A 24,993-nucleotide genomic window follows, 5' to 3' on the forward strand; every position below is an offset into this window, starting at 1 on the left:
AAGTGCCACCAAAAAGGAGGTGAGGAGGGGGGAGGAAAGGTAAAGCAGCCCCCCCAAAGTACCCCCAAAAAGGAGGTGAGAGAGGGGGGAGGAAAGGTAAAGCAGCCCCCCCAAAGTACCCCCAAAAAGGAGGTGGGGGGGGAAGGTAAAGCAGCCCCCCCGAAGTACCCCCAAAAAGGAGCAGAACCTTGGGGAGTGTCAGAGCCAAGCTCCTGCCCAGCAAGGGAAGGCTCTGAAGGAAAGGCAGCAGGGGTGGGCAGCAGGGGTGGGCAGCAGGGGTGGGCAGCAGGGATGGGTACCAGGAGTGGGCACCAGGAGTGGGCCCCAGGGCTGGGCTGCAGGGGATGTCCAACCCTGAGGGTGAAGCTTGCCCAGGGAGGTTGTGGCTGCTCCGTCCCTGGAGGTGCTCAAGGCCAGGCTGGGAGAGTGCGGAGCCTGGAGAAGGCTCCAGGAGAACCTCAGAGCAGCTGCCAGGAGCTGAAGAGGCTCCAGGAGAGCTGGGGAGGGAGCTGGGACAAGGGCTGGGAGGGGCAGGATGAGGGGAGATGGATTGGAGCTGGGAGAGGAGAGATTGAGAGAGGAGAGGAGGAAGCGAGGCTGGGGAGAGCCTGGCACAGGCTGCCCAGGGAGGCTGTGGCTGCCTCCTGCCTGGAGGTGCTGAGGGCCAGGTTGGATGAGGCCCTGAGCAGCCTGGGCTGAGGGGAGGTGTCCCTTGGCATGGCAGGGGCTTGGAGCTGGCTGAGCTCTGAGACCAGAGCTGCTTCCTCTTTAATTTGGTTCTGGGTCCAAATCAAAGCCTGCACAGATCAGCCCAGGCAGGGGCACTGCAGCCCAGGCCGGGGCACTGCAGCCCAGGCAAGGGGACCTGCAACCCAGGCAGAGGCACTGCAGCCCAGGCAGAGGACCTGCAGCCCAGGCAAGGGGCACTGCAGCCCAGGCAGAGGCACTGCAGCCCAGGCAAGGGGACCTGCAGCCCAGGCAGAGGCACTGCAGCCCAGGCAGAGGACTTGCAGCCCAGGCAGGGGCACTGCAGCCCAGGCAGAGGACCTGCAGCCCAGGCAGGGGCACTGCAGCCCAGGCAGAGGACCTGCAGCCCAGGCAGGGGCACTGCAGCCCAGGCAGAGGACCTGCAGCCCAGGCAGGGGCACTGCAGCCCAGGCAGGGGCACTGCAGCAGAGGCAGGGGCACTGCAGCAGAGGCAGGGGCACTGCAGCCCAGGCAGGGGCACTGCAGCCCAGGCAGAGGACCTGCAGCCCAGGCAGAGGCACTGCAGCCCAGGCAGGGGCACTGCAGCCCAGGCAGGGGACCTGCAGCCCAGGCAGAGGACTTGCAGCCCAGGCAGGGGCACTGCAGCCCAGGCAGAGGACCTGCAGCCCAGGCAGGGGCACTGCAGCCCAGGCAGAGGACCTGCAGCCCAGGCAGGGGCACTGCAGCCCAGGCAGGGGCACTGCAGCCCAGGCAGGGGACCTGCAGCCCAGGCAGAGGACTTGCAGCCCAGGCAGGGGCACTGCAGCCCAGGCAGAGGACCTGCAGCCCAGGCAGGGGCACTGCAGCCCAGGCAGAGGACCTGCAGCCCAGGCAGGGGCACTGCAGCCCAGGCAGAGGACCTGCAGCCCAGGCAGGGGCACTGCAGCCCAGGCAAGGGGCACTGCAGCCCAGGCAGGGGCACTGCAGCCCAGGCAGAGGACCTGCAGCCCAGGCAGGGGCACTGCAGCCCAGGCAGGGGCACTGCAGCAGAGGCAGAGCACCTGCAGCCCAGGCTGGGTCACTGCAGCCCAGGCTGGGTCACTGCAGCCCAGGCAGGGGCACTGCAGCCCAGGCAGAGGCACTGCAGCCCAGGCAGGGGCACTGCAGCCCAGGCTGGGGACCTGCAGCCCAGGCAGGGGCACTGCAGCCCAGGCAGAGGACTTGCAGCCCAGGCTGGAGCACTGCAGCCCAGGCAGGGGCACTGCAGCCCAGGCAGAGGCACTGCAGCCCAGGCAGGGGCACTGCAGCCCAGGCTGGGGACCTGCAGCCCAGGCTGGGGACCTGCAGCCCAGGCAGGGGCACTGCAGCCCAGGCAGGGGCACTGCAGCCCAGGCTGGGGACCTGCAGCCCAGGCAGGGGAACTGCAGCCCAGGCAGGGGAACTGCAGCCCAGGCAAGGGACCTGCAGCCCAGGCCGGGGCACTGCAGCCCAGGCAGAGGCACTGCAGCCCAGGCAGGGGCACTGCAGCCCAGGCAGGGGACCTGCAGCCCAGGCAGAGGCACTGCAGCTCAGGCAGGGGCACTGCAGCCCAGGCAAGGGGCACTGCAGCCCAGGCAGAGGCACTGCAGCCCAGGCAGGGGCACTGCAGCCCAGGCAGGGGACCTGCAGCCCAGGCAAGGGGCACTGCAGCCCAGGCAGAGGCACTGCAGCCCAGGCAGGGGCACTGCAGCCCAGGCAGGGGACCTGCAGCCCAGGCAGGGGACTTGCAGCCCAGGCCGGGGCACTGCAGCCCAGGCAGAGGCACTGCAGCCCAGGCAAGGGGCACTGCAGCCCAGGCAGAGGCACTGCAGCCCAGGCAGGGTACCTGCAGCCCAGGCTGGGGCACTGCAGCCCAGGCAAGGGACCTGCAGCCCAGGCCGGGGCACTGCAGCCCAGGCAGAGGCACTGCAGCCCAGGCTGGGGCACTGCAGCCCAGGCAGAGGACTTGCAGCCCAGGCAGGGGCACTGCAGCCCAGGCAGGGTACCTGCAGCCCAGGCAGATCTGCAGCAACCACAGTGGTTGGGAAATGCCAGATGCCAGCTGCCCTCAGGCTCTCACTTGTGAGCCATGGCTGTGGTGAGAATGGTGCTGGCCCTCCTCCCTGGGTGCTGGCCTTTGGGTGCTGGCCCTCTCCCCTGGGTGCTGACCCTTCCTCTTTGGGTGCTGGGGCTGGCATCTGCTGAGTGGTGCCCAGGGCCAGGGCAAGGGGCAGAGAGTGGAGGGCAGGAGGAGAAAGCAGTTTGGGGGGAGGCTGCTGGAGGCCTGGAGCAGGCTGAGCCCAGAGAGGTTGTGGAGAGCTTCCAACCCCCCCTGGGCACTGTGCCCCTGGGCAAGCTGCTGGGGCTGCCCTGCTGGGGCAGGGGGGGTTGGGCTGGGGGAGCTCCCAGCAAGGTCCCCTCCAACCACTCAGGACCTGCAGAGGATGGAAGAGACCTCTGAGGTCATCAAGGGACACCTCCAGCTAGAGCAGGCTGCTCAGAGCTCCACCAAGCTTGGAGCTTGGATTTCCTCCTCACTTCCTCCCCCCTGCTTCAGGGCAGTGAGAAGCTCTGGGGGTTTCTGGGTCCCTTCTGGACTGCTGAGGACCCCTCCAGCCCTGCCAGGTCTGCGATCTGCCCTCCCCTGGACCCCAGGAAGGGAGAAGATGACACCAAGGGAAAGCTTTTCATCTCTCTGCAGTTTATTGGCAACAAAAAGGACCTGGAGGAGAGGGCTGCTGGCAGCAGGCAGCCATGCAGCAGGCTTGGTGCAGCAGAAGGGCTGCAGGAAGGCCAAGCACAGGGCACAGGAGGGGAAGGAGAAGAGGGAAAGGAGTCCACAACACATTCAAGCTGCCAAATGGCTCCACCAGGGCAAGGTGGAGAGGGAGACCTCAGCCTCACTCCTAGCCCTGCCTGCCAGCTGCTGGCACCTCCTGCAGGAGCTGCCTGCTAGAGCTGCAGCCAAGGCCGTGGGGGACATGCAGGGGGTGGGGGAGGTGCAAAGGGGGCACCAGGGCCTCTGAAAAAGAGACCTTTGAGGGTGCCAGGGGAGAGCAGGGCTGCACAAGCTGCTCCTCAGCCAGCACAGCAGCAAGAAGCACAGCAAGAAAAGGTCCTCAGGTGAGCTCTGAGCCCAGGAGGGAGATCCCTGCAGGCTGCTGGAGCTCAGGGAGGAGCCAGCTCCTGCCACAGGGCATCTCCTCCCGGGCAGGACGCTGGCATGTGGCACTCTGGGGCGTGGTTCAGTGCCCATGGTGGGGCTGGCTTGGTGGTTGGACTCAGTGAGGTCTTCTCCAACCTCAATGATCCTGTGGTGTAAGAAGGCTCTGAGCTCTGGGGAAGAGGTCATTGCCTTGCTGGGTACTGGTCCAAGGTGATGAACCATGGCTCTTGTGGCTCCATGCTGGGGTTGGGCTGCTGGTTGGGCTGGATGAGCTCAGAGATCTTCTCTATGCTCAGATGAGCCATGGCACTGCAGCACCATGGTGGTGTTGGGCTGCTGGTTGGGCTGGATGACCTCAGAGCTCTTCTCCATGCTCAGATGAGCCATGGCACTGCAGCACCATGGTGGGGTTGGGCTGCTGGTTGGGCTGGATGACCTCAGAGCTCTTCTCCAACCATGGATGAGCCATGGCACTGCAGCACCATGGTGGTGTTGGGCTGCTGGTTGAGCTGGATGAGCTCAGAGCTCTTCTCCATGCTCAGATGAGCCCTGGCACTGCAGCACCATGGTGGGGTTGGGCTGATGGTTGGGCTGGATGAGCTCAGAGCTCTTCTCCATGCTCAGATGAGCCATGGCACTGCAGCACCATGGTGGGGTTGGGCTGATGGTTGGGCTGGATGACCTCAGAGCTCTTCTCCATGCTCAGATGAGCCATGGCACTGCAGCACCATGGTGGTGTTGGGCTGCTGGTTGAGCTGGATGACCTCAGAGCTCTTCTCCATGCTCAGATGAGCCATGGCACTGCAGCACCATGGTGGGGTTGGGTTGATGGTTGGGCTGGATGACCTCAGAGCTCTTCTCCATGCTCAGATGAGCCATGGCACTGCAGCACCATGGTGGGGTTGGGCTGATGGTTGGGCTGGATGAGCTCAGAGCTCTTCTCTATGCTCAGATGAGCCATGGCACTGCAGGACCATGGTGGTGCTGGGCTGCTGGTTGGGCTGGATGAGCTCAGAGCTCTCCTCCAACCATGGATGAGCCATGGCACTGCAGGACCATGGTGGTGTTGGTCTGCTGGTTGGGCTGGATGACCTCAGAGCTCTTCTCCAACCATGGATGAGCCATGGCACTGCAGGACCATGGTGGTGTTGGTCTGCTGGTTGGGCTGGATGACCTCAGAGCTCTTCTCCAACCATGGATGAGCCATGGCACTGCAGCACCATGGTGGGGTTGGGCTGCTGGTTGGGCTGGATGAGCTCAGAGCTCTTCTCCAACCATGGATGAGCCATGGCACTGCAGCACCATGGTGGTGTTGGGCTGCTGGTTGGGCTGGATGACCTCAGAGCTCTTCTCCATGCTCAGATGAGCCCTGGCTCTGCAGCACCATGGTGGGGTTGGGCTGCTGGCTGGGCTGGATGACCTCAGAGCTCTTCTCCAACCATGGAAGAGCCATGGCACTGCAGCACCATGGTGGTGTTGGGTTGATGTTTGGGCTGGGTGACCTCAGAGCTCTTCTCCCACCTCAGATGAGCCATGGCACTGCAGCACCATGGTGGTGTTGGGCTGCTGGTTGGGCTGGATGAGCTCAGAGCTCTTCTCCATGCTCAGATGAGCCCTGGCTCTGCAGCACCATGGTGGTGTTGGGCTGCTGGTTGGGCTGGATGACCTCAGAGCTCTTCTCCATGCTCAGATGAGCCCTGGCTCTGCAGCACCATGGTGGTGTTGGGCTGCTGGTTGGGCTGGATGACCTCAGAGCTCTTCTCCATGCTCAGATGAGCCATGGCACTGCAGCACCATGGTGGTGTTGGGCTGCTGGTTGGGCTGGATGACCTCAGAGCTCTTCTCCATGCTCAGATGAGCCATGGCACTGCAGGATCATCGTGGAGTTGGGCTGCTGGTTGGGCTGGATGACCTCAGAGCTCTCCTCCAACCATGGATGAGCCATGGCACTGCAGCACCATGGTGGGGTTGGGCTGCTGGTTGGGCTGGATGACCTCAGAGCTCTTCTCCAACCATGGATGAGCCATGGCACTGCAGCACCATGGTGGGGTTGGTCTGCTGGTTGGGCTGGATGACCTCAGAGCTCTTCTCCATGCTCAGATGAGCCATGGCACTGCAGCACCATGGTGGTGTTGGGCTTCTGGTAGGGCTGGATGAGCTCAGAGCTCTTCTCCATGCTCAGATGAGCCATGGCACTGCAGCACCATGGTGATGTTGGGCTGCTGGTTGGGCTGGATGACCTCAGAGCTCTCCTCCAACCATGGATGAGCCATGGCACTGCAGGACCATGGTGGTGTTGGTCTGCTGGTTGGGCTGGATGACCTCAGAGCTCTTCTCCATGCTCAGATGAGCCATGGCACTGCAGCACCATGGTGGGGTTGGGTTGATGGTTGGGCTGGATGACCTCAGAGCTCTTCTCCATGCTCAGATGAGCCATGGCACTGCAGCACCATGGTGGGGCTGGGCTGCTGGTTGGGCTGGATGACCTCAGAGCTCTTCTCCATGCTCAGATGAGCCATGGCACTGCAGCACCATGGTGGGGTTGGGTTGATGGTTGGGCTGGATGACCTCAGAGCTCTTCTGCATGCTCAGATGAGCCATGGCACTGCAGCACCATGGTGGGGCTGGGCTGCTGGTTGGGCTGGATGACCTCAGAGCTCTTCTCCCACCTCAGATGAGCCCTGGCACTGCAGCACCATGGTTTGGTGGCCATGGTGGTGTTGGGCTGCTGGTTGGGCTGGATGACCTCAGAGCTCTTCTCCCACCTGGATGATTCTGAGTTGTGAGGGGGCTGTGAGCTCTGGGGGAGAGTCCATTTCCTTCCTGGGTGCTGGCTGGGGAGGGCAGGGGCTGTGCTGCTGGCTGGGGAGAGGAGAGGCTGCCTCTCCCCCCGGGGGGGCCGAGCCGGGGCTCAGTACTTGACGCCGGAGGACTTGAGGCTGGTGGTGGTCACACATCTGCGCACCGAGGAGGAGCTCCCCCCAGAGACAAAGTTGCCCCCAGAGCTGCAAACTCTTCCACTGCCAGAGGAGAAGCCAGCGCTGAGGAGGCCTCCCCCCACGCCGCAGCTGCCTCCCACCACGCTTCCTCCTCCCAGGGTGCAGACTCCGACTCCTCCTCCCACGGCGCCGCAGGCTCCGAAGCCTCCGGCTCGGCCTCCGGCCAGGGTGGCTCTGCCAACCACGGCTGCAAGAGAGGGACAGGTTCAGGGCACACCAAGGGACAGCCTGGGAGCCCTCAGCAAGCCCAGGGGAAAAGCTGCTCTGCAGGGCACAGAGGATGAGGGCAAGGGAGGGGATTCTGCCCTCTGCTCTGCTCTGCTCTGCCCTCCCCTGCAGCACTGCCGCCAGCCCTGGGACCCCCAGCACAGGGAGGGGATTCTGCCCTCTGCTCTGCCCTGCCCTCCCCTGCAGCACTGCCCCCAGCCCTGGGACCCCCAGCACAGGGAGGACCTGGAGCTGCTGGAGAGGCTCCAGAGGAGGCCACCAAGAGGAGCAGAGGCTGCAGAGCCTCCCCTGTGGGGCCAGGCTGGGAGGCTTGGGGCTGGGCAGCCTGGAGAAGAGAAGGCTGCAGGGAGAGCTCAGAGCAGCTTTCAGGAGCTGAAGAGGCTCCAGAAGAGCTGGGGAGGGACTTGGGAGAAGGGCTGTGAGGGGCAGGGTGAGGGGAGATGGATTGGAGCTGGGAGAGGAGAGATTGAGAGTGGAGAGGAGGAAGTGAGGCTGGGGAGAGCCTGGCAGAGGCTGCCCAGGGAGGCTGTGGCTGCCTCCTGCCTGGAGGTGCTGAGGGCCAGGCTGGATGAGGCCCTGAGCAGCCTGGGCTGGGGGAAGGTGTCCCTGGGCATGGCAGGGGCTTGGAGCTGGCTGAGCCTTGAGCTCCCTTCCATCCCAACCCCATCCCACGGCTCCATGGTCTCCAGATACTCACAGACATTGACGTTGGAGGGGTTGTCTCCACAGAGCCTGTGCAGGGAAGGGAACAGAAGCTGTGACTCCATCAGCAGCACAAGCAAGGCAGCTCCAGGAGGCTTCCCAGCTGCTGCCTTCATTCCCCACCAACCTCAACCACTGGGAATATTCCCTGGGGGGAGGGAGCTTGGGTCTAGTTTGGGCTCAACATTGAAATCAAACCAAGGGAACCTCAGAGGAGTTGTGAGAGAGGAGGAAAGCTTCAGCCTGCAGCCAAGGAAGGGAAGCAAGAAGGTGGAGAGAGACCTTTGAGAGAGACTTGCTCCCCAAAGTCCATTGAGAGTGCAGAGCTCTTGGGGTTGGGAGAGCTCCTCTGCCACTCCCAAACCACTTCCCTCTTTCAGCCTCAGCACGACTTCGGTGCCACCAAAGTGTTTCAGTAGGGAAGACCTCTCCAGGCCCTCTTTGTGCTGAGGTTCCTCCAGATTTGAGCTTCACCACATGTCACAGAGAGGATGTGGTGAGGTTCCCACCCTGGCAATACCCAGTCCTGACCATCCCAAGTGCCCCCCAGAATGCCAAGAGCTGCCTTGAGGTTAAACTCAAGGTATGCAGGGTCAGATCTCTGCCTCTCCTCCTCAAAGTCCATTGAGAGTGCAGAACTCTTGGGCTTGGGAGAGACCTTTGAGATCCTCAAGTCCAGCTTGAGGAGGGGAGGTTCAGGCTGGAGCTGAGGAAGCATCTTTGCCCCACAGCTCAGGAACCAGCCAAGAGCTCAGTCCCAGGGCTGCCAGGAGCAGTGCTTCCCTCTCCAAGCACAGATCCCTTCCTGCCTCTCCTCCTCCAAGCACCTTGGGCAGCCCAGGCTGGCTCAGAAGCTCTCACCTGTTCTCCTCTCCCTCCAGCAGCTTCCTGTACATGGCAATCTCCACGTCCAGAGCAATCTTGATGTTCAGCAGCTCCTGGTACTCCTTCAGCAGGCGAGCCAGCTCCTCCTTGTCTTTGCTCAGGGCACATTCCAGCTCCTCCAGCTTCCTCCTGGCATCCTTCAGGGCCATCTCCCCACGCTCCTCGGCCTCGGCGATGGCCGTCTGCAGCTGATGGTTCTGCCAGAAGGCAAAGGAGGTTCTCAGCTGCCTCCTGCCCTGCCTGCACTGCAGCAGCCCTCAGGGCACCAGCTCCCGAGGGAGCAACCCCCTGGCCGCCTCAGGCTCCTCCAAAGGGCCTCCCTTTCCCTGCCCGCTCTGCCCTCAGCAGCTCAGGCAGCTCAGAGCTCGGGCAGCCTGCTGCCAGCCCCCCAGGAGATGCTCCCCAAGCCCTACCTGCTTCTTCACGCTCTCAATCTCAGCCCTCAGCCTCTGGACGTTCCTGGTCAGCTCCTGGATCTCGATCTTGGTGTTGCGGAGGCTGTCCCCGTGCCTGCCAGCTGTGTTCTGCAGCTCTTCATACTGAGCACAGGGACACAAAGCCTCCCATCAGCCACAGCCTGCCCAGACTCCGCCTGCTGCCCTCTCTCACAAGGGACTCAGCACCCAGCAGAGCCTGTCCCAGGTGCTGGGAGGCCTCCATGACTCACCCTGCTCTGGTACCAAGCCTCGGCCTCGGCTCTGCTGTTCTGAGCCACCTGCTCGTACTGCCGCCTGACCTCCTCGATGATGCTGTCCAGGTCCAGGTGCCGGTTGTTGTCCATGGACACCACCACAGACAGGTCCCTGCTGATGGTCTGCATCTGAGCCAGCTCCTGCAACCCAGAAATGAGGCAACTTGGCCATCCAGGGGGCAGAGGACAGCCCAGGAAGGCTCAGCTGACCCAACCCAGCCGGTCGACCACTCCGGCCTCAGCCTTTGGCCACCCCACAGCTCCTGGTACCTGCAGGCAGCCCAGGGGAAGGGGCAGCTCTTACCTCCTCGTAGATGCACCTCAGGAAGCTGATCTCATCGGTCAGGGCTCCCACCTTGGCTTCCAGCTCCACCTTAGTCATGTAGGCACAGTCCACATCCTAAAGGAGAGATCACACAGAGAGGGAATTGCTTCCACCCAGCACAGAGCAGCTGCTGGCAGCCAGTGGCTCGCTGTAGGCTCCTTAGCCTGGGCTGTGCCTCCCTGCAAGCTCTCTGCAGCCACCACTCTCCCTCCCTCCCTCCCTCCTGCTGCCTCCTGGCAAGCTCTCTGCAGCCTGTCCCTCCACTCTCCCTTCCTCCTGCTGCCTCCCTGCAAGCTCTCTGCAGCCAGTCCCACCACACTCCCTCCCTCCTGCTGCCTCCCTGCAAGCTCTCTGCAGCCTGTCCCTCCACTCTCCCTCCCTCCTGCTGCCTCCCTGCAAGCTCTCTGCAGCCTGTCCCTCCACCCTCCCTCCCTCCCTCCTGCCTCCTTGTAAGCTCTCTGCAGCCTGTCCCTCCACTCTCCCTCCCTGCTGCTGCCTCCTTGCAAGCTCTCTGCAGCCTGTCCCACCTCTCCCTCCCTCCTCCTGCCTCCCTGCAAGCTCTCTGCAGCCTGTCCCACCTCTCCCTCCCTCCTGCTGCCTCCTTGCAAGCTCTCTGCAGCCTGTCCCACCTCTCTCTCTCTCCTGCTGCCTCCCTGCCTCACCTTCTTGAGCACCACAAACTCGTTCTCGGCAGCTGTTCGCCTGTTGATTTCTTCTTCGTACCTGGCCGAGGGGACAAGGCAAGATCAGACTCTGGCACCACTCAGCAGCCAGCCAGTGGAAGCCTCTTGCTTCCAGGGACCCCCCAAGGCCCCTGTCTGCAGAAGGAGGACTGTGTGGCAGCCTCCTCTGCTGCCTGGGGGCTCCTTCCCCCCTTCCTCTGCCAGGCACTCACTTGCTCTTGTACTCCTCCACGTACTGCCGCATGCTCTGCAGCTCCGACTCCAGCTGGCTCCTCTGGCCCACCAGCCCCTCCAGCCTCCTCCTCAGCCCTTGGATGTAGTTCTCAAAGATGACATCCAGGTTCTTCCTGGGCCCTGTAGGTCCTTGCTGTTGGAGGAGCTCCCACTTGGTGGCGAGGACCTTGTTCTGTTGCTCCAGGAAGCGAACCTGCAAGCCAGCAAGGGGCTGTGTGAGAGACTCACCCGGGGAGAGGGTCACAGGGCCAGAGGTTGTTAGGGCTTGGAAGGGACCTCTGGAGATCATCCAGCCCAACATCCCTGCCAGGGCAGGACCATGGAATCCAGCACAGCTCACACAGGGATGCAGCCAGATGGGGCTTGAGAGTCTCCAGAGAAGGAGACTCCACCACCACCTCTCTGGGCAGCCTCTGCTCTGGGACCCTCCCAGCTGTGCTGCTCACAGAGCTCTGGGACCCTCCCAGAGATGTTGTGCTCCTCCAAGCTGCTGCTCCTTTGGGAGCCCAAGGCAATCCTTGCCCAAAGCCCCCCAGGACCATGCATGAAGGGGGCTACAGGAAGGCTGGGGAGGGACTGCTCAGGATCTCAGGTAGTGGCAGGACTAGGGGGAATGGAATGAAGCTGGAGGTGGGGAGATTCAGGCTGGAGGGGAGGAGGAAGTTCTTCCCCATGAGAGTGGTGAAGCCCTGGAATGGGTTGTGCAGGGAGGTGGTTGAGGCCCCAGCCCTGGAGGTGTTTAAGCCCAGGCTGGCTGAGGCTCTGGCCAGGCTGATCTAGTGTGGGGTGTCCCTGCCCATGGCAGGGGGGTTGGAACTGGATGATCCTTGTGGTCCCTTCCAGCTCTGATAGTATGCTGCTATGCCTAGCTGAAAGCCACTGTTCCAAGGGGAAGATCCTTTCCTTCTTCCTCCTCTTTCCCCACTTCTCCTCGAGTTCCTCTTTTGCCCCTCCTTCATTTCTGCTCTTCTGTTCCTCATCCCCTGGAAAGTTCTCCTCCCAGATCTCCAGGTGGTTGCCAGCTCCAGCTGCAAGCTTTGCCCCACATTCCTCTGCAGGAGCATCAGATCTCTGGGGCTTAGCTCCCAGGGCCTGGAACCCCACAGCTCCCAGCAGCTCATCAGAGACACAGCCACAGGTTATGAAACCCACAGAGCCCTTCCTCGAGCAGCAGCTCCCCAGCCTGAGGAGGACTCCTCCATGCCTGAGCCGAGATAAGGAGCAGCCAGGCCTCACCTGCAAGCTCATTTCTACATCCCTAAGCTCCTTGAGAAGTCTTTTGAGACCTCAGAGGACCTCTCATGACAGCTGAGCACTTGGTGGTGGCTTTGGCCTGGCCACACACAGAGGAGGCTGCAGAGAAACCTAAGGAAGAGCTGGGATCAACCACACCTCGAGAAGGTGCTCTGGATGCTGTGGGGAGCCCAAGGCTCAGGTTTCCTTGGGAGGACTCCAGGAAAACAGCACCAGAAGCCCTCCAGACCTGCCAGAGTTGAGCTGAGAAGGACAACATTGCCCTCTCCACAGCACAGGGAAGTTCATGGAGCAATAGAATGGGTTGGGTTAGAAGGGACCTCTGAGGGTCCTTCAGTCCAACCTCCCTGCACTGAGCAGAGACATCTCCAGCACTGGGCTGGAAGGGACCTCTGAAGGTCCTGCAGTCCAACCCTGCTGCAGTGAGCAGAGACATCTCCAGCACTGGGCTGGAAGGGACCTCTGAAGGTCCTCTGCTCCAATCCTGCTGCAGTGAGCAGAGACATCCCCAGCACTGGGCTGGAAGTGACCTCTGCTCCATCCCTGCTGCAGTGAGCAGAGACATCTCCAGCACTGGGCTGGAAGGGACCTCTCAGGGTCCTCTGCTCAACCCTGCTGCAGTGAGTAGAGACATCCCCAGCACTGGGCTGGAAGGGACCTCTGAAGGTCCTCTGCTCCAATCCTGCTGCAGTGAGCAGAGACATCCCCAGCACTGGGCTGGAAGGGACCTCTCAGGGTCCTCTGCTCCAACCCTGCTGCAGTGAGCAGAGACATCTCCAGCACTGGGCTGGAAGGGACCTCTGAAGGTCCTCTGCTCCAACCCTGCTGCAGTGAGCAGAGACAGCCCCAGCACTGGGCTGGAAGGGACCTCTGAAGGTCCTCTGCTCCAACCCTGCTGCAGTGAGTAGAGACATCCCCAGCACTGGGCTGGAAGGGACCTCTGAAGGTCCTCTGCTCCAACCTCCCTGCAGTGAGCAGAGACAGCCCCAGCACTGGGCTGGAAGGGACCTCTGAAGGTCCTCTGCTCCAACCCTGCTTCAGTGAGCAGAGACATCTCCAGCACTGGGCTGGAAGCGACCTCTCAGGGTCCTCTGCTCCAACCCTGCTGCAGTGAGCAGAGACATCCCCAGCACTGGGCTGGAAGGGACCTCTGAAGGTCCTGCAGTCCAACCCTGCTGCAGTGAGCAGAGACATCTCCAGCACTGGGCTGGAAGGGACCTCTCAGGGTCCTCTGCTCCAACCCTGCTGCAGTGAGCAGAGACATCCCCAGCACTGGGCTGGAAGGGACCTCTGAAGGTCCTCTGCTCCAACCCTGCTGCAGTGAGCAGAGACATCCCCAGCACTGGGCTGGAAGGGACCTCTGAAGGTCCTCTGCTCCAACCCTGCTGCAGTGAGCAGAGACATCCCCAGCACTGGGCTGGAAGGGACCTCTGAAGGTCCTCTGCTCCATCCCTGCTGCAGTGAGCAGAGACATCTCCAGCACTGGGCTGGAAGGGACCTCTGAAGGTCCTCTGCTCCAACCCTGCTGCAGTGAGCAGAGACATCTCCAGCACTGGGCTGGAAGGGACCTCTGAAGGTCCTCTGCTCCAACCCTGCTGCAGTGAGCAGAGACATCTCCAGCACTGGGCTGGAAGGGACCTCTGAAGGTCCTCTGCTCCAATCCTGCTGCAGTGAGCAGAGACATCTCCAGCACTGGGCTGGAAGGGACCTCTGAAGGTCCTCTGCTCCAACCCTGCTGCAGTGAGCAGAGACATCCCCAGCACTGGGCTGGAAGGGACCTCTGAAGGTCCTCTGCTCCAACCCTGCTGCAGTGAGCAGAGACATCCCCAGCACTGGGCTGGAATGGACCTCTGAAGGTCCTCTGCTCCAACCCTGCTGCAGTGAGCAGAGACACCCCCAGCACTGGGCTGGAAGGGACCTCTGAGGGTCCTCTGCTCCAACCTCCCTACAGTGAGCAGAGACATCTCCAGCACTGGGCTGGAAGGGACCTCTGAAGGTCCTCTGCTCCAACCCTGCTGCAGTGAGCAGAGACATCCCCAGCACTGGGCTGGAAGCGACCTCTGAGGGTCCTCTGCTCCAACCCTGCTGCAGTGAGCAGAGACATCCCCAGCACTGGGCTGGAAGCGACCTCTGAGGGTCCTCTGCTCCAACCCTGCTGCAGTGAGCAGAGACATCCCCAGCACTGGGCTGGAAGGGACCTCTGAAGGTCCTCTGCTCCAACCCTGCTGCAGTGAGCAGAGACATCCCCAGCACTGGGCTGGAATGGACCTCTGAAGGTCCTCTGCTCCAACCCTGCTGCAGTGAGCAGAGACACCCCCAGCACTGGGCTGGAAGGGACCTCTGAGGGTCCTCTGCTCCAACCTCCCTACAGTGAGCAGAGACATCTCCAGCACTGGGCTGGAAGGGACCTCTGAAGGTCCTCTGCTCCAACCCTGCTGCAGTGAGCAGAGACATCCCCAGCACTGGGCTGGAAGCGACCTCTGAGGGTCCTCTGCTCCAACCCTGCTGCAGTGAGCAGAGACATCCCCAGCACTGGGCTGGAAGCGACCTCTGAGGGTCCTCTGCTCCAACCCTGCTGCAGTGAGCAGAGACATCCCCAGCACTGGGCTGGAAGGGACCTCTGAAGGTCCTCTGCTACAACCCTGCTGCAGTGAGCAGAGACATCCCCAGCACTGGGCTGGAAGCGACCTCTGAGGGTCCTCTGCTCCAACCCTGCTGCAGTGAGCAGAGACATCTCCAGCACTAGGCTGGAAGAGACCTCTGAGAGTCCTCTGCTCCAACCCTGCTGCAGTGAGCAGAGACATCTCCAGCACTGGGCTGGAAGGGACCTCTGAGGGTCCTCTGCTCCAACCCTGCTGCAGTGAGCAGAGACACCCCCAGCACTAGGCTGGAAGAGACCTCTGAGAGTCCTCTGCTCCAACCTCCCTACAGTGAGCAGAGACATCCCCAGCACTGGGCTGGAAGCGACCTCTCAGGGTCCTCTGCTACAACCCTGCTGCAGTGAGCAGAGACATCCCCAGCACTGGGCTGGAAGGGACCTTTGGAGTCCCTCCAGTGCAAGCCTGGTTCCTCAGGGTCCCCAGGGCCGGGGCAGCAGCGGTGCAGCCTCTCACCTTGTCAATGAAGGAGGCAAACTGGTTGTTGAGGGTCTTGATCTGCTCCTTCTCCTGGCACTTCACCTGCTGGATCTGGGGGTCGATGTCGACGCGCACCGGCCGCAGCAGGCTGGGGTCCACCTGCACCGGCTGGATGCCCCCGGGGAAGGCAGGGCCGCACCTCACAGGCCCCCCAAAGCCGCCTATCCCCCCCCCAATGACCCCTCCGCCGACGCTGCCGAATCCTGCCCCGAAGGCTGGGCCGAAGCCGCCGACCCTGCAGCCGTATCCGTAAGAGCCTCCCATGGAGATCCTGCTGCCGCCGCCGCCCAGGTTGTGCAGGCTCCTGCTGCTGAAGCCCCCGCAGCGCCCCCCGCCGCCGCCCCGGCAGCTGGAGAAGGAGCTGTAGCTGATCCTGCTCCTGCCCCCGCTGCCTCCAAAGCCAACAGCAGAGCAAGAGCTGAACCCCCTCCTGCTCCCTCCTCCGAAGCTTCTGCAGACGGACTGCCGAGACATGGCCGTGGCGCTGAGCTGGGCTGGGGAGGGCAGGAAGCCTGAGCTGAGTTGAGTTGAGTTGAGTTGAGCTGAGTTGAGCTGAGTTGAGTTGAGTTGAGTTGAATTGAGATGAGTTGAGTTGAGTTGAGGAGGGCAGGAAGCCCAAGTTGAGTTGAGTTGAGGAGGGCAGGGAGCCTAAGTTGAGTTGAGGAGGGCAGGAAGGCTGAGTTGAGTTGAGTTGAGTTGAGTTGAGTCGAGGAGGGCAGGGAGCCCAAGCTGAGTTGAGTGGAGCAGAAAAGCCCAAGGGAGCCTCTCTGCTGAGGGAGAGAAGTGTGCAGAGTCTCCTCTAGCTCCACAGCTTCAGGCATCCCCTTTTATCTGCTGCTGGAGTTGGGCTGAGCCTCCCAGGGCGTGAAGAGGAAACCAATTTGGTGTCCTCATCAGCTTGGTGGTTAGCAGAGTTTTGCCAAGCTGCTGACTCCACCCAGCAATCCTCCTTGTGAGGCAGAAGCCAAGAGCCAGAGCCCTGGAACAGCTCTCAGGGAGCCCATGGAGCCTCCTATCTTCATGGCATCTGCAAGGCTTCTGTTTGGTAGGGATGGAGTCATCTCCTCCTCCTCCCACCTCCCTACCTGCTCCTGCTGCTGATGTGGCTCTTTGTCTGGGTCTGGATGCTGCAGGTCAGGAAGGCTTTGGGTGGAAAGTGATGAGAAGGAGGCTTTCACAACTCCCTCCCCCCTCCTCCCCCCCTCTACCCCAAGCACACCCCAAATCTCCTTCTCAAGTGGAAAATTGCTGCTGAGGTGGCAGGAGGCAGCTTTCCACACCTTGCCTTTTGATGAGGGTCAGCACTTCTGCTTCATCTGGGCCCTGCCACGTGAGGAGAGGCTGAGAGAGTGGGGTTGGGGCAGCCTGGAGAAGAGAAGGCTCAGGGGAGACCTCAGCACCATGGGGCAGGACATCAGGGGTGGCCACCAGGAGGAGGGAGACTCCCTCTTGGTGAGGAGCCTCATGGCAAGGAGAGGGCTGGTGGGGAGGAGTTGCTGCTGGGGAGATTCCCATCCTGGGCAGATTCCCATCCTGGGGAGACCCCAATGGGACTCCAGAAGAGTTGGACACTGGAATCACCTCCCCAGGGAAGTGGTGGAGTCCTCTCCACTGCACAGGGTGAAGGCTCAGCTTGGCAGGGTGCTGGGGCAGCTCAGCTCAACTCCACTGTGGCCAAGAAGGGTTGCAGCAGATGATCCTGGAGGTCCCTTCCCAGCTGGCACTCTGGGAATCCATGAAGGAGGAGCATCCATGGGGATGGGGGAAGGCTGCTTCTGGGGTAGGTGTCTTCCAACTGTGTCCCTCAGAGTCTGAGATGACCAAACCTGAGCTCCAGAGCAGAAGGAGCAAGAGGACAAAGGTGTCCAAGCCCATGCCAGCTTCACGGCCAGCTACAAGGTTCCTGCACCTGGGGCAAGGCAATCCCAAAGTAATCCAGGCTGGAAGAGGAGTGGCCCAAGAGCAGCTTTGAGGAGAAGGCCTTGGGGGTGGCAGTCGGTGACAGAGTCCCCAGGAGCCAGCAGTGGTCACTGGCAGCCCAGAAGCCAACCCTGAGCTGGGCTGCAGCAGCAGGAGGCAGAGCAGCAGCACAGGGAGGGGACTCTGCCCTCTGCCCTGCTCAGACCTCCCCTGCAGCACTGCCCCCAGCCCTGGGACCCCCAGCACAGGGAGGACCTGGAGCTGCTGGAGAGGCTCCAGAGGAGGCCACCAAGAGGAGCAGAGGCTGCAGAGCCTCCCCTGTGGGGCCAGGCTGGGACGCTTGGGGCTGGGCAGCCTGGAGAAGAGAAGGCTGCAGGGAGAGCTCAGAGCAGCTTTCAGGAGCTGAAGAGGCTCCAGGAGAGCTGGGGAGGGACTTGGGAGAAGGGCTGGGAGGGGCAGGGTGAGGGGAGATGGATTGGAGCTGGGGGAGGAGAGATTGAGAGTGGAGAGGAGGAAGAAAGTCTTGAGAGTGAGGCTGGGGAGAGCCTGGCAGAGGCTGCCCAGGGAGGCTGTGGCTGCTCCATCCCTGGAGGTACTCAGGGCCAGGCAGGATGAGGCTCTGAGCAAGCTGGGCTGGGGGGAGGTGTCCCTTGGCATGGCAGGGGCTTGGAGCTGGCTGAGCCTTGAGCTCCCTTCCAACCCAAATCCATCCTAGGATTCTACAAGCTCTTTCCTTGAGCCTTCCAGATGGCCACAGGTGCTGCTGAACCTGCAGGTGACTGAAGGCCACTTTGGACCCTGGAGGGTGGTGACTGGAGGCAGAGGAATGCAGGCAGGGACAGCAGGCTCTTAGCAGTTCCAATGGCTTTGGTTTTAGCCAAGGAGGCAAAGAAAGGATGAAGCTGAGTGCAGCAGACTTGGTCCCTCTGGAGTGACAGACAGCTAAGGGTAGAAGCAGCTCTGATGCTTGTGTCCATCCCGAGGTGTGACCTCTTTGGCCACCTCTCCAACCACAGCAGGGTTGGGCTGGAGGGCAGGAGGCAGCTGAGCACATTTCTTGGAGGACTATTTCCTGTCCAGCCAGGAGCTGCAGCTGCAAAGCAGCCACCTGAAGGCTGATGTCCTGCCCCAGCTGCTGGGCCATGGACCAGGAAGGTCACCTGAGAGGCGTCCTGCAGATAGCTTCTGGGTCTCCTCACTTCTGGGATGGCTCAGCATGGAAGGGAGCTCAGAGCTCAGCCACTTCCAACCTCCCCACCCTGCCCAGGGACTCCTCTCAGCCAGGCTCAGCTGCTCAGGGCCTCATCCAGCCTGGCCCTCAGCACCCCCAGGCAGGAGGCAGCCACAGCCTCCCTGGGCAGCCTGGGCCAGGCTCTCAGCAGCCTCCTGCTGCAGAACTTCTCCCTCAGCTCCACTCCAACCCTGCTCTGCCTCAGCTCCAAACCATTCTCCCTGGGCCTGGCTCCAGCCCCCCTCAGCCAAAGTCTCTCTGCAGCCTTCCTGCAGGATCCCTTCAGGCAGCTCTGAGCTCCCCCTGGAGCCTTCTGCCCTGCAGGCTGCCCAGCCCCAGCTCCCTCAGCCTGTGCTCCCAGCAGAGCTGCTCCAGCCCTGGCAGCCTCTCTGTGGCCTCCTCTGGACTCCCTTCAGCAGCTCTGTGTCCTCCTGCTGCTGGGGACAGCAGAGCTGGAGGCAGGATTGGAAATGAGGTCTCAGCAGAGGCCAGGATTGGAGGTGAGGTCTCAGCAGAGTCCAGGATTGGAGGTGAGGTCTCAGCAGAGTCCAGGATTGGAGGTGAGGTCTCAGCAGAGTCCAGGATTGGAGGTAGGGTCTCAGCAGAGGAGACTCAAGGAGCAGAACCTCTCTAAGGATATTTCCCCAGTGCTTAGTTCCTGAAAGTCCTGGATGGGGAATCTCTTTTAAAGCCTTCACAGCGCTCCAGGAGGTCAATGACTGCTTTGAGTTCACCTTCCAAAAGGTGTTTGGCTCAGCAGCATCACCCTCACAGCTGGTACAGCTCAAGTGTTGTTTGAAAGGATCAGGAGCTGGCCCAGGCACCTCAGCCCCTTTGGAAACCAAGCCAGAGAGTCACCTTCCAAAGCCACCAGAGGAGCTGAAGACTTGGACTGTCCCTGGGATGGGGCTGCAGGGCACCACAGGCTCTTCACACAATGGGATGCAGGGGAGTGGGAAACAGAAGCCTTGAGAGGAGCTCAGGCAACAGTGGGCCAGGGGCAGTGCTGCTCTTCAGGGGCACAAGCCACACGTGGCCAAAGGTTATCCTACCCTTCATGGCCCCAAGTGATGGCTGGCCAAGGGCTATCCTACCCTTGAGGGCCCCAAGTGATGGTTGGCCAAGGGCTATCCTACCCTTGAGGGCCCCAAGTGATGGTTGGCCAAGGGTTATCCTACCCTTGAGGGCCCCAAGTGATGGTTGGCCAAAGGCTATCCTACCCTTGAGGGCCCCAAGTGATGGTTGGCTTAGGGTTATCCTACTCTTCATGGCCCCAAGTGATGGTTGGCCAAGGGTTGTGCTACCCTTCATGGCCCCAAGTGATGGTTGGCCAAGGGCTATCCTACCCTTGAGGGCCCCAAGTGATGGTTGGCCAAAGGTTATCCTACCCTTGAGGGCCCCAAGTGATGATTGGCCAAGGGTTGTGCTACCCTTCATGGCCCCAAGTGATGGTTGGCCAAGGGCTATCCTACCCTTGAGGGCCCCAAGTGATGGTTGGCCAAGGGCTATCCTACCCTTCATGGCCCCAAGTGATGGTTGGCCAAGGGCTATCCTACCCTTGAGGGCCCCAAGTGATGGTTGGCCAAGGGCTATCCTACCCTTGAGGGCCCCAAGTGATGGTTGGCCAAGGGCTATCCTACCCTTCATGGCCCCAAGTGATGGTTGGCCAAGGGTTGTGCTACCCTTCATGGCCCCAAGTGATGGTTGGCCAAGGGTTGTGCTACCCTTGAGGGCCCCAAGTGATGGTTGGCCAAGGGTTGTGCTACCCTTCATGGCCCCAAGTGATGGTTGGCCAAGGGTTGTGCTACCCTTGAGGGCCCCAAGTGATGGTTGGCCAAGGGTTGTGCTACCCTTGAGGGCCCCAAGTGATGGTTGGCCAAGGGCTATCCTACCCTTGAGGGACCCAAGTGATGGTTGGCCAAGGGCTATCCTACCCTTGAGGGCCCCATGTGATGGTTGGCCAAGGGTTATCCTACTCTTCATGGCCCCAAGTGATAGTTGGCCAAGGGCTATCCTACCCTTCATGGCCCCAAGTGATGGTTGGCCAAGGGTTATCCTACCCTTCATGGCCCCAAGTGATGGTTGGCCAAGGGCTATCCTACCCTTGAGGGCCCCATGTGATGGTTGGCCAAGGGTTATCCTACTCTTCATGGCCCCAAGTGATGGTTGGCCAAGGGCTATCCTACCCTTCATGGCCCCAAGTGATGGTTGGCCAAGGGTTATCCTACCCTTCATGGCCCCAAGTGATGGTTGGCCAAGGGTTGTGCTACCCTTCATGGCCCCAAGTGATGGTTGGCCAAGGGTTGTGCTACCCTTCATGGCCCCAAGTGATGGTTGGCCAAGGGTTGTGCTACCCTTCATGGCCCCAAGTGATGGTTGGCCAAGGGTTGTGCTACCCTTCATGGCCCCAAGTGATGGTTGGCCAAGGGCTATCCTACCCTTGAGGGCCCCAAGTGATGGTTGGCCAAGGGTTATCCTACTCTTCATGGCCCCAAGTGATGGTTGGCCAAGGGTTGTGCTACCCTTCATGGCCCCAAGTGATGGTTGGCCAAGGGCTATCCTACCCTTGAGGGCCCCAAGTGATGGTTGGCCAAGGGTTATCCTACTCTTCATGGCCCCAAGTGATGGTTGGCCAAGGGCTATCCTACCCTTGAGGGCCCCAAGTGATGGTTGGCCAAGGGTTGTGCTACCCTTGAGGGCCCCAAGTGATGGTTGGCCAAGGGTTGTGCTACCCTTGAGGGCCCCAAGTGATGGTTGGCCAAGGGTTGTGCTACCCTTGAGGGCCCCAAGTGATGGTTGGCCAAGGGCTATCCTACCCTTCATGGCCCCAAGTGATGGCTGGCCAAGGGTTATCCTACTCTTCATGGCCCCAAGTGATGGTTGGCCAAGGGCTATCCTACCCTTGAGGGCCCCAAGTGATGGTTGGCCAAGGGCTATCCTACCCTTGAGGGCCCCAAGTGATGGTTGGCCAAGGGTTGTGCTACCCTTCATGGCCCCAAGTGATGGTTGGCCAAGGGCTATCCTACCCTTCAGGGATTTAAGTCACAGCTGGCCAAGCTTTATCCTACCCTTGAGGGTCTCAAGAAACAGCTGGCCAAGGTTTATCCTACTCTTGAGGGATTCAGGTCATGGTTGGCCAAGGTTCATCCTACTCTTGAGGGATTCAGGTCATGGTTGGCCAAGGTTTATCCTGCTCTTGAGAGGTTCAGGTCATGGTTGGCCAAGGTTCATCCTATTCCTGAGGGATTCATGTCATGGTTGGCCAAGGTTTTTCCTGCTCTTGAGGGACTCAAGTCATGGTTGGCCAAGGTTTATCCTGCTCTTGAGAGGTTCAGGTCATGTTTGGCCAAGGTTTATCCTGCTCTTGGGGGATTCAAGTCATGGTTGGCCAAGGTTTTTCCTGCTCCTGGGGGATTCAAGTCATGGTTGGCCAAGGTTTTTCCTGCTCTTGAGGGACTCAAGTCATGGTTGGCCAAGGTTTTCTCCTCTTGGGGGATTCAAGTCATGGTTGGCCAAGGTTTATCCTGCTCTTGAGAGGTTCAGGTCATGTTTGGCCAAGGTTTATCCTACTCCTGAAGGATTCAGGTCATGGTTGGCCAAGGTTTATCCTACTCCTGGGGGATTCATTTCATGGTTGGCCAAGGCTTTTCCTACTCTGGAGACTCAAGTCATGGTTGGCCAAGGTTTATCCTACTCCTGAGGGATTCAGGTCATGGTTGGCCAAGGTTCATCCTACTCTTGAGGGACTCAAGTCATGGTTGGCCAAGGTTTATCCTACTTCTGAGGGATTCAGGTCATGGTTGGCCAAGGTTTTTCCTGCTCTGGAGGGACTCAAGTCATGGTTGGCCAAGGTTTTCTCCTCTTGGGGGATTCAAGTCATGGTTGGCCAAGGTTTATCCTACTCCTGGGGGATTCAAGTCATGGTTGGCCAAGGTTTATCCTACTCCTGGGGGATTCAGGTCATGGTTGGCCAAGGTTTATCCTGCTCTTGGGGGATTCAAGTCATGGTTGGCCAAGGCTTTTCCTGCTCCTGAGGGACTCAAGTCCTGGTTGACCAAAAGTTATTCAGCTTTGAGGAACTCCAGAAATGGTTTGCCAAGGATTTTCCTGCTCTTGAGGGACTCAGGTCCTGGCTGCCCAGATGTGTCTGACCTGCTGCCTGGGACAGGCAGCAGCTGGAGGCTGGGCAGCCAAGCCCACCAGCAGGGGACACCTTCCCTCTCGAAGCTGCTGACCTGAGGAGGGTCTCATAGCTCAGAGGGTCTTCCATCCCCCAAAGACACAGAGCTCAGCTCTCCAGGTGCTCCACTCATGGCCTGTGGTCCCACCCAGCTGTGGGGCAGCTCAGATCATTTCTGACCTCCTGCAGATTGCCAAACACCTCTTGGGAGCTGCCTTCCTCAGCAGGCAGCAGGGCCTGGCTGGAACACCTCAGCTGGTGGCACCATGAGGAGGGGGAGGATCTGTCAAGTCAGCCAAATGCCTGCATGCTGACCACGCTCAGCACACGGAGATAAGACCCAGCTTGAGTCACTCTGACGTCTGCAGACAAGATGTGAAGATTAAACCAGGCCTGGAGTCACTGCAGCCTCCTCCAGGTGAGACTCAGCAACCAGCCCGAGCTCCACGGCTCCCTCAGATCTCTTGCACAAGAGGCTGTGCACAGCAGAATCCTCCACGGCAGGCAAAGTGTGGACTCTGCAGAACAGGTTGATGGAGCCCAGGCCGGGCTGCAGCTTCAGAGCTCAGCCAGCAGAGAGCTGCTGGCACCAGGGGGCGGGGGGGAGGATGTCACAAGGACTCCTCCCAGCGGTGCCGGCCACGCCGAGCCGCAGCCTCTCAAGCTGCAGAGGAGACACAAACTCTTAAAACTGAGAGCAAAAATAGCTGAGTCCTGCCCCAAGCCAAACCCCAAAGTGCTGCTGCCACAGCCCCAGCTTCTCACAGACCTTCACTTCTCCTCCTCTCCTGCCTGGGCCAGCCCCAGGCACTTCCCCCAGCTCCACCACACCTCTGCTGGGCTCGGGAGGCAGCAGAGGTCCCTCTGCGAGGGCTCCACAGCCTTTCCTCACCACCTGGCCTGGACCTCTGCCTAGCTTTGCAGCTTCCTGACCTGCTCTGGGGACACTGGCAGCTCCCAGCTGCTTGTGGTGGCACTCCTGAAGCACTCCTGAAAGCCCTCCCTGCCTCTTTGATCTCTCCTTGTGGTGGAGGAGCTGAGGCCCAGCTCAGATCCAGCCCAGCAGCCTTGCCCCCGCAGCCCCTCCTTGAGCTGCACCAATGCCTCCCACTTGCTCTTGGAGGAGAGGCTCTGGGGCTGTCCATTGGCTCTTGAGGGAGCTGGTGGGAACCTGAGCCCCTGGGCAGGAGGTGAATCACCTCCTCTCAGCCCTTCTTGCTCCTACTGCTACTCAGGGGAGGGTGAGTCAGTGGTTCCCAAGCCCTCCTGGTGCTCGCAGGGTGCTGAGCTCTGCAGCCTGCCCACACTCCCCTTGCACACCAGCAGGGAGCTGCTTGGCCAAGCTCCACATCCATGCTCACAGGCAGCTCTAAGCCTGCCCTCCCCCAGCTGGCCACAAGCCTCCTACCATTGCCACCTTCCCCTACCACAGACCAAAAGTCTTCTCCAAGGCAGGAAACTCAGATGAAGTGACAAGGCCACAGGGATCTGATGTCTGCTCCCACCCTGCTGCTGCTGCTGATCTCCATCAGCACTCAGCACCTTTGGGTCTCCTCTGGTTTCACCACCCCGGCAGCAGCCCTGCACAGATCCCATCACCTCCTGCCTGGGATTTCAGCATTCCCTGTCCACAGCTTCCTCCTGCTCCCAACATCTGGAGCCCAGGAGGTCGAGACACCTCCTGTCCTAGAGCAGCAGCAGTTTGGACCTTAGCCAAGCCCTGTGGTGGGATGGGGCAGGGACAGCAGGGCACAAAGTGCCTTTGGGGGTGTGAAGGCTGAGCCCTAGGTCCCATGGGATCATGGAGTTGTGTGGGTTGGAAAAGACCTCACAGGTCCCTGAGCCCAAGCCATCAACCCAGCCCCACCATGGAAGAGGTTACCCAGGGCAGGGAGTGGCGGAGTCCCCAGCCCTGAAGGTGCTCCAGAACCCTGTGGCCGTGGCAACCAGGGCCACATTTTGGTGCCCATGGTGGAGTTGGGTTGCTGGTTGGACTGGATGACCTCAGAGGACTTTCCTAACCCCAACCATTCTATGGCCACCAAACCCTGGCCACAAGAGCCATGGCCACAGGGTCCTGGAGCACCTCCCAGCATGGGGACTCCACCCAGGGCAGCCTGGGCCAGCCCCTGACCACTCTTGCAGGACAGAAGTTGCTCCTCATGGCCAACCTGAACCTCCCCTGGGGCAGCTTGAGGCCATTTCATCTCATTCTATCACCTGATAAAGACATTGATCAGGGGTAGTCAGATATTGATCGGGGGACATTGACCTCGGCTGGCCTGCAGCCTCCCCCATTGATCCAGGAGGTGCTGGACCTCTGCTGGAAGGTTCCAGACATAACTGGAAGACTTCTGCTGTGGGAGGGACAAGACAGCATTCCAAGGCTGGAGCTGTAGCAGAAGCTGCCCCCAGCTGTGCTAAGCTCCAGCTGGGGCTCCCAGTGCTCTTGGATGGGAACTGAGCATCCAGGCCCCAGCACTCCAGGCTGGGCTTGGGATTTGGGGCACTACAAGGAGTGAGTGGTGAATGAGTCAAGGAGCATCACTCAGGCTGCTTGGACTCTTGCCTGCCTCTCTCCTCACACCCAGTCAGCTCCCTCAGAGCTCAGGCAGGACACACTGACCAGCTCCCCACCAGGCTGCTCCCCCCC

At 60.9% G+C, this 24,993-nt stretch overlaps 1 protein-coding gene across 4 annotated transcripts; it reads right to left on the reverse strand.

Moving 5' to 3' along the window:
- Positions 1 to 3,389: 3,389 nt before the first annotated feature.
- On the reverse strand, positions 3,390 to 15,816 carry LOC137458827 (keratin, type II cytoskeletal 6A-like). Of its 4 annotated transcripts, none has more exons than XR_010991968.1 (10): positions 14,986 to 15,816; positions 10,597 to 10,811; positions 10,364 to 10,424; positions 9,681 to 9,776; positions 9,353 to 9,517; positions 9,099 to 9,224; positions 8,662 to 8,882; positions 7,796 to 7,830; positions 5,866 to 7,057; positions 3,390 to 5,701 (listed from the first exon to the last, which is right to left on the reverse strand). XR_010991968.1 is itself a non-coding variant. In XM_068170117.1 (9 exons), exons 1-9 carry the CDS (start codon positions 15,481 to 15,483, stop codon positions 6,783 to 6,785), a joined length of 1,692 nt encoding a protein of 563 aa, XP_068026218.1. In that variant the 5' UTR covers positions 15,484 to 15,816; the 3' UTR covers positions 3,390 to 6,782. The 4 variants fall into 4 exon arrangements, 1 of the variants encoding a protein (XP_068026218.1); XR_010991967.1 differs by having other exon boundaries at positions 5,784 to 7,057; XR_010991969.1 differs by having other exon boundaries at positions 3,390 to 5,127; positions 5,374 to 7,057.
- Positions 15,817 to 24,993: the final 9,177 nt, after the last annotated feature.

The sequence above is a fragment of the Melanerpes formicivorus genome, unplaced genomic scaffold (assembly GCF_026170545.1).
Source record: "Melanerpes formicivorus ecotype bairdi unplaced genomic scaffold, bMelFor1.0.p_v2 SCAF_286, whole genome shotgun sequence".
NCBI lineage: Eukaryota > Metazoa > Chordata > Aves > Piciformes > Picidae > Melanerpes > Melanerpes formicivorus.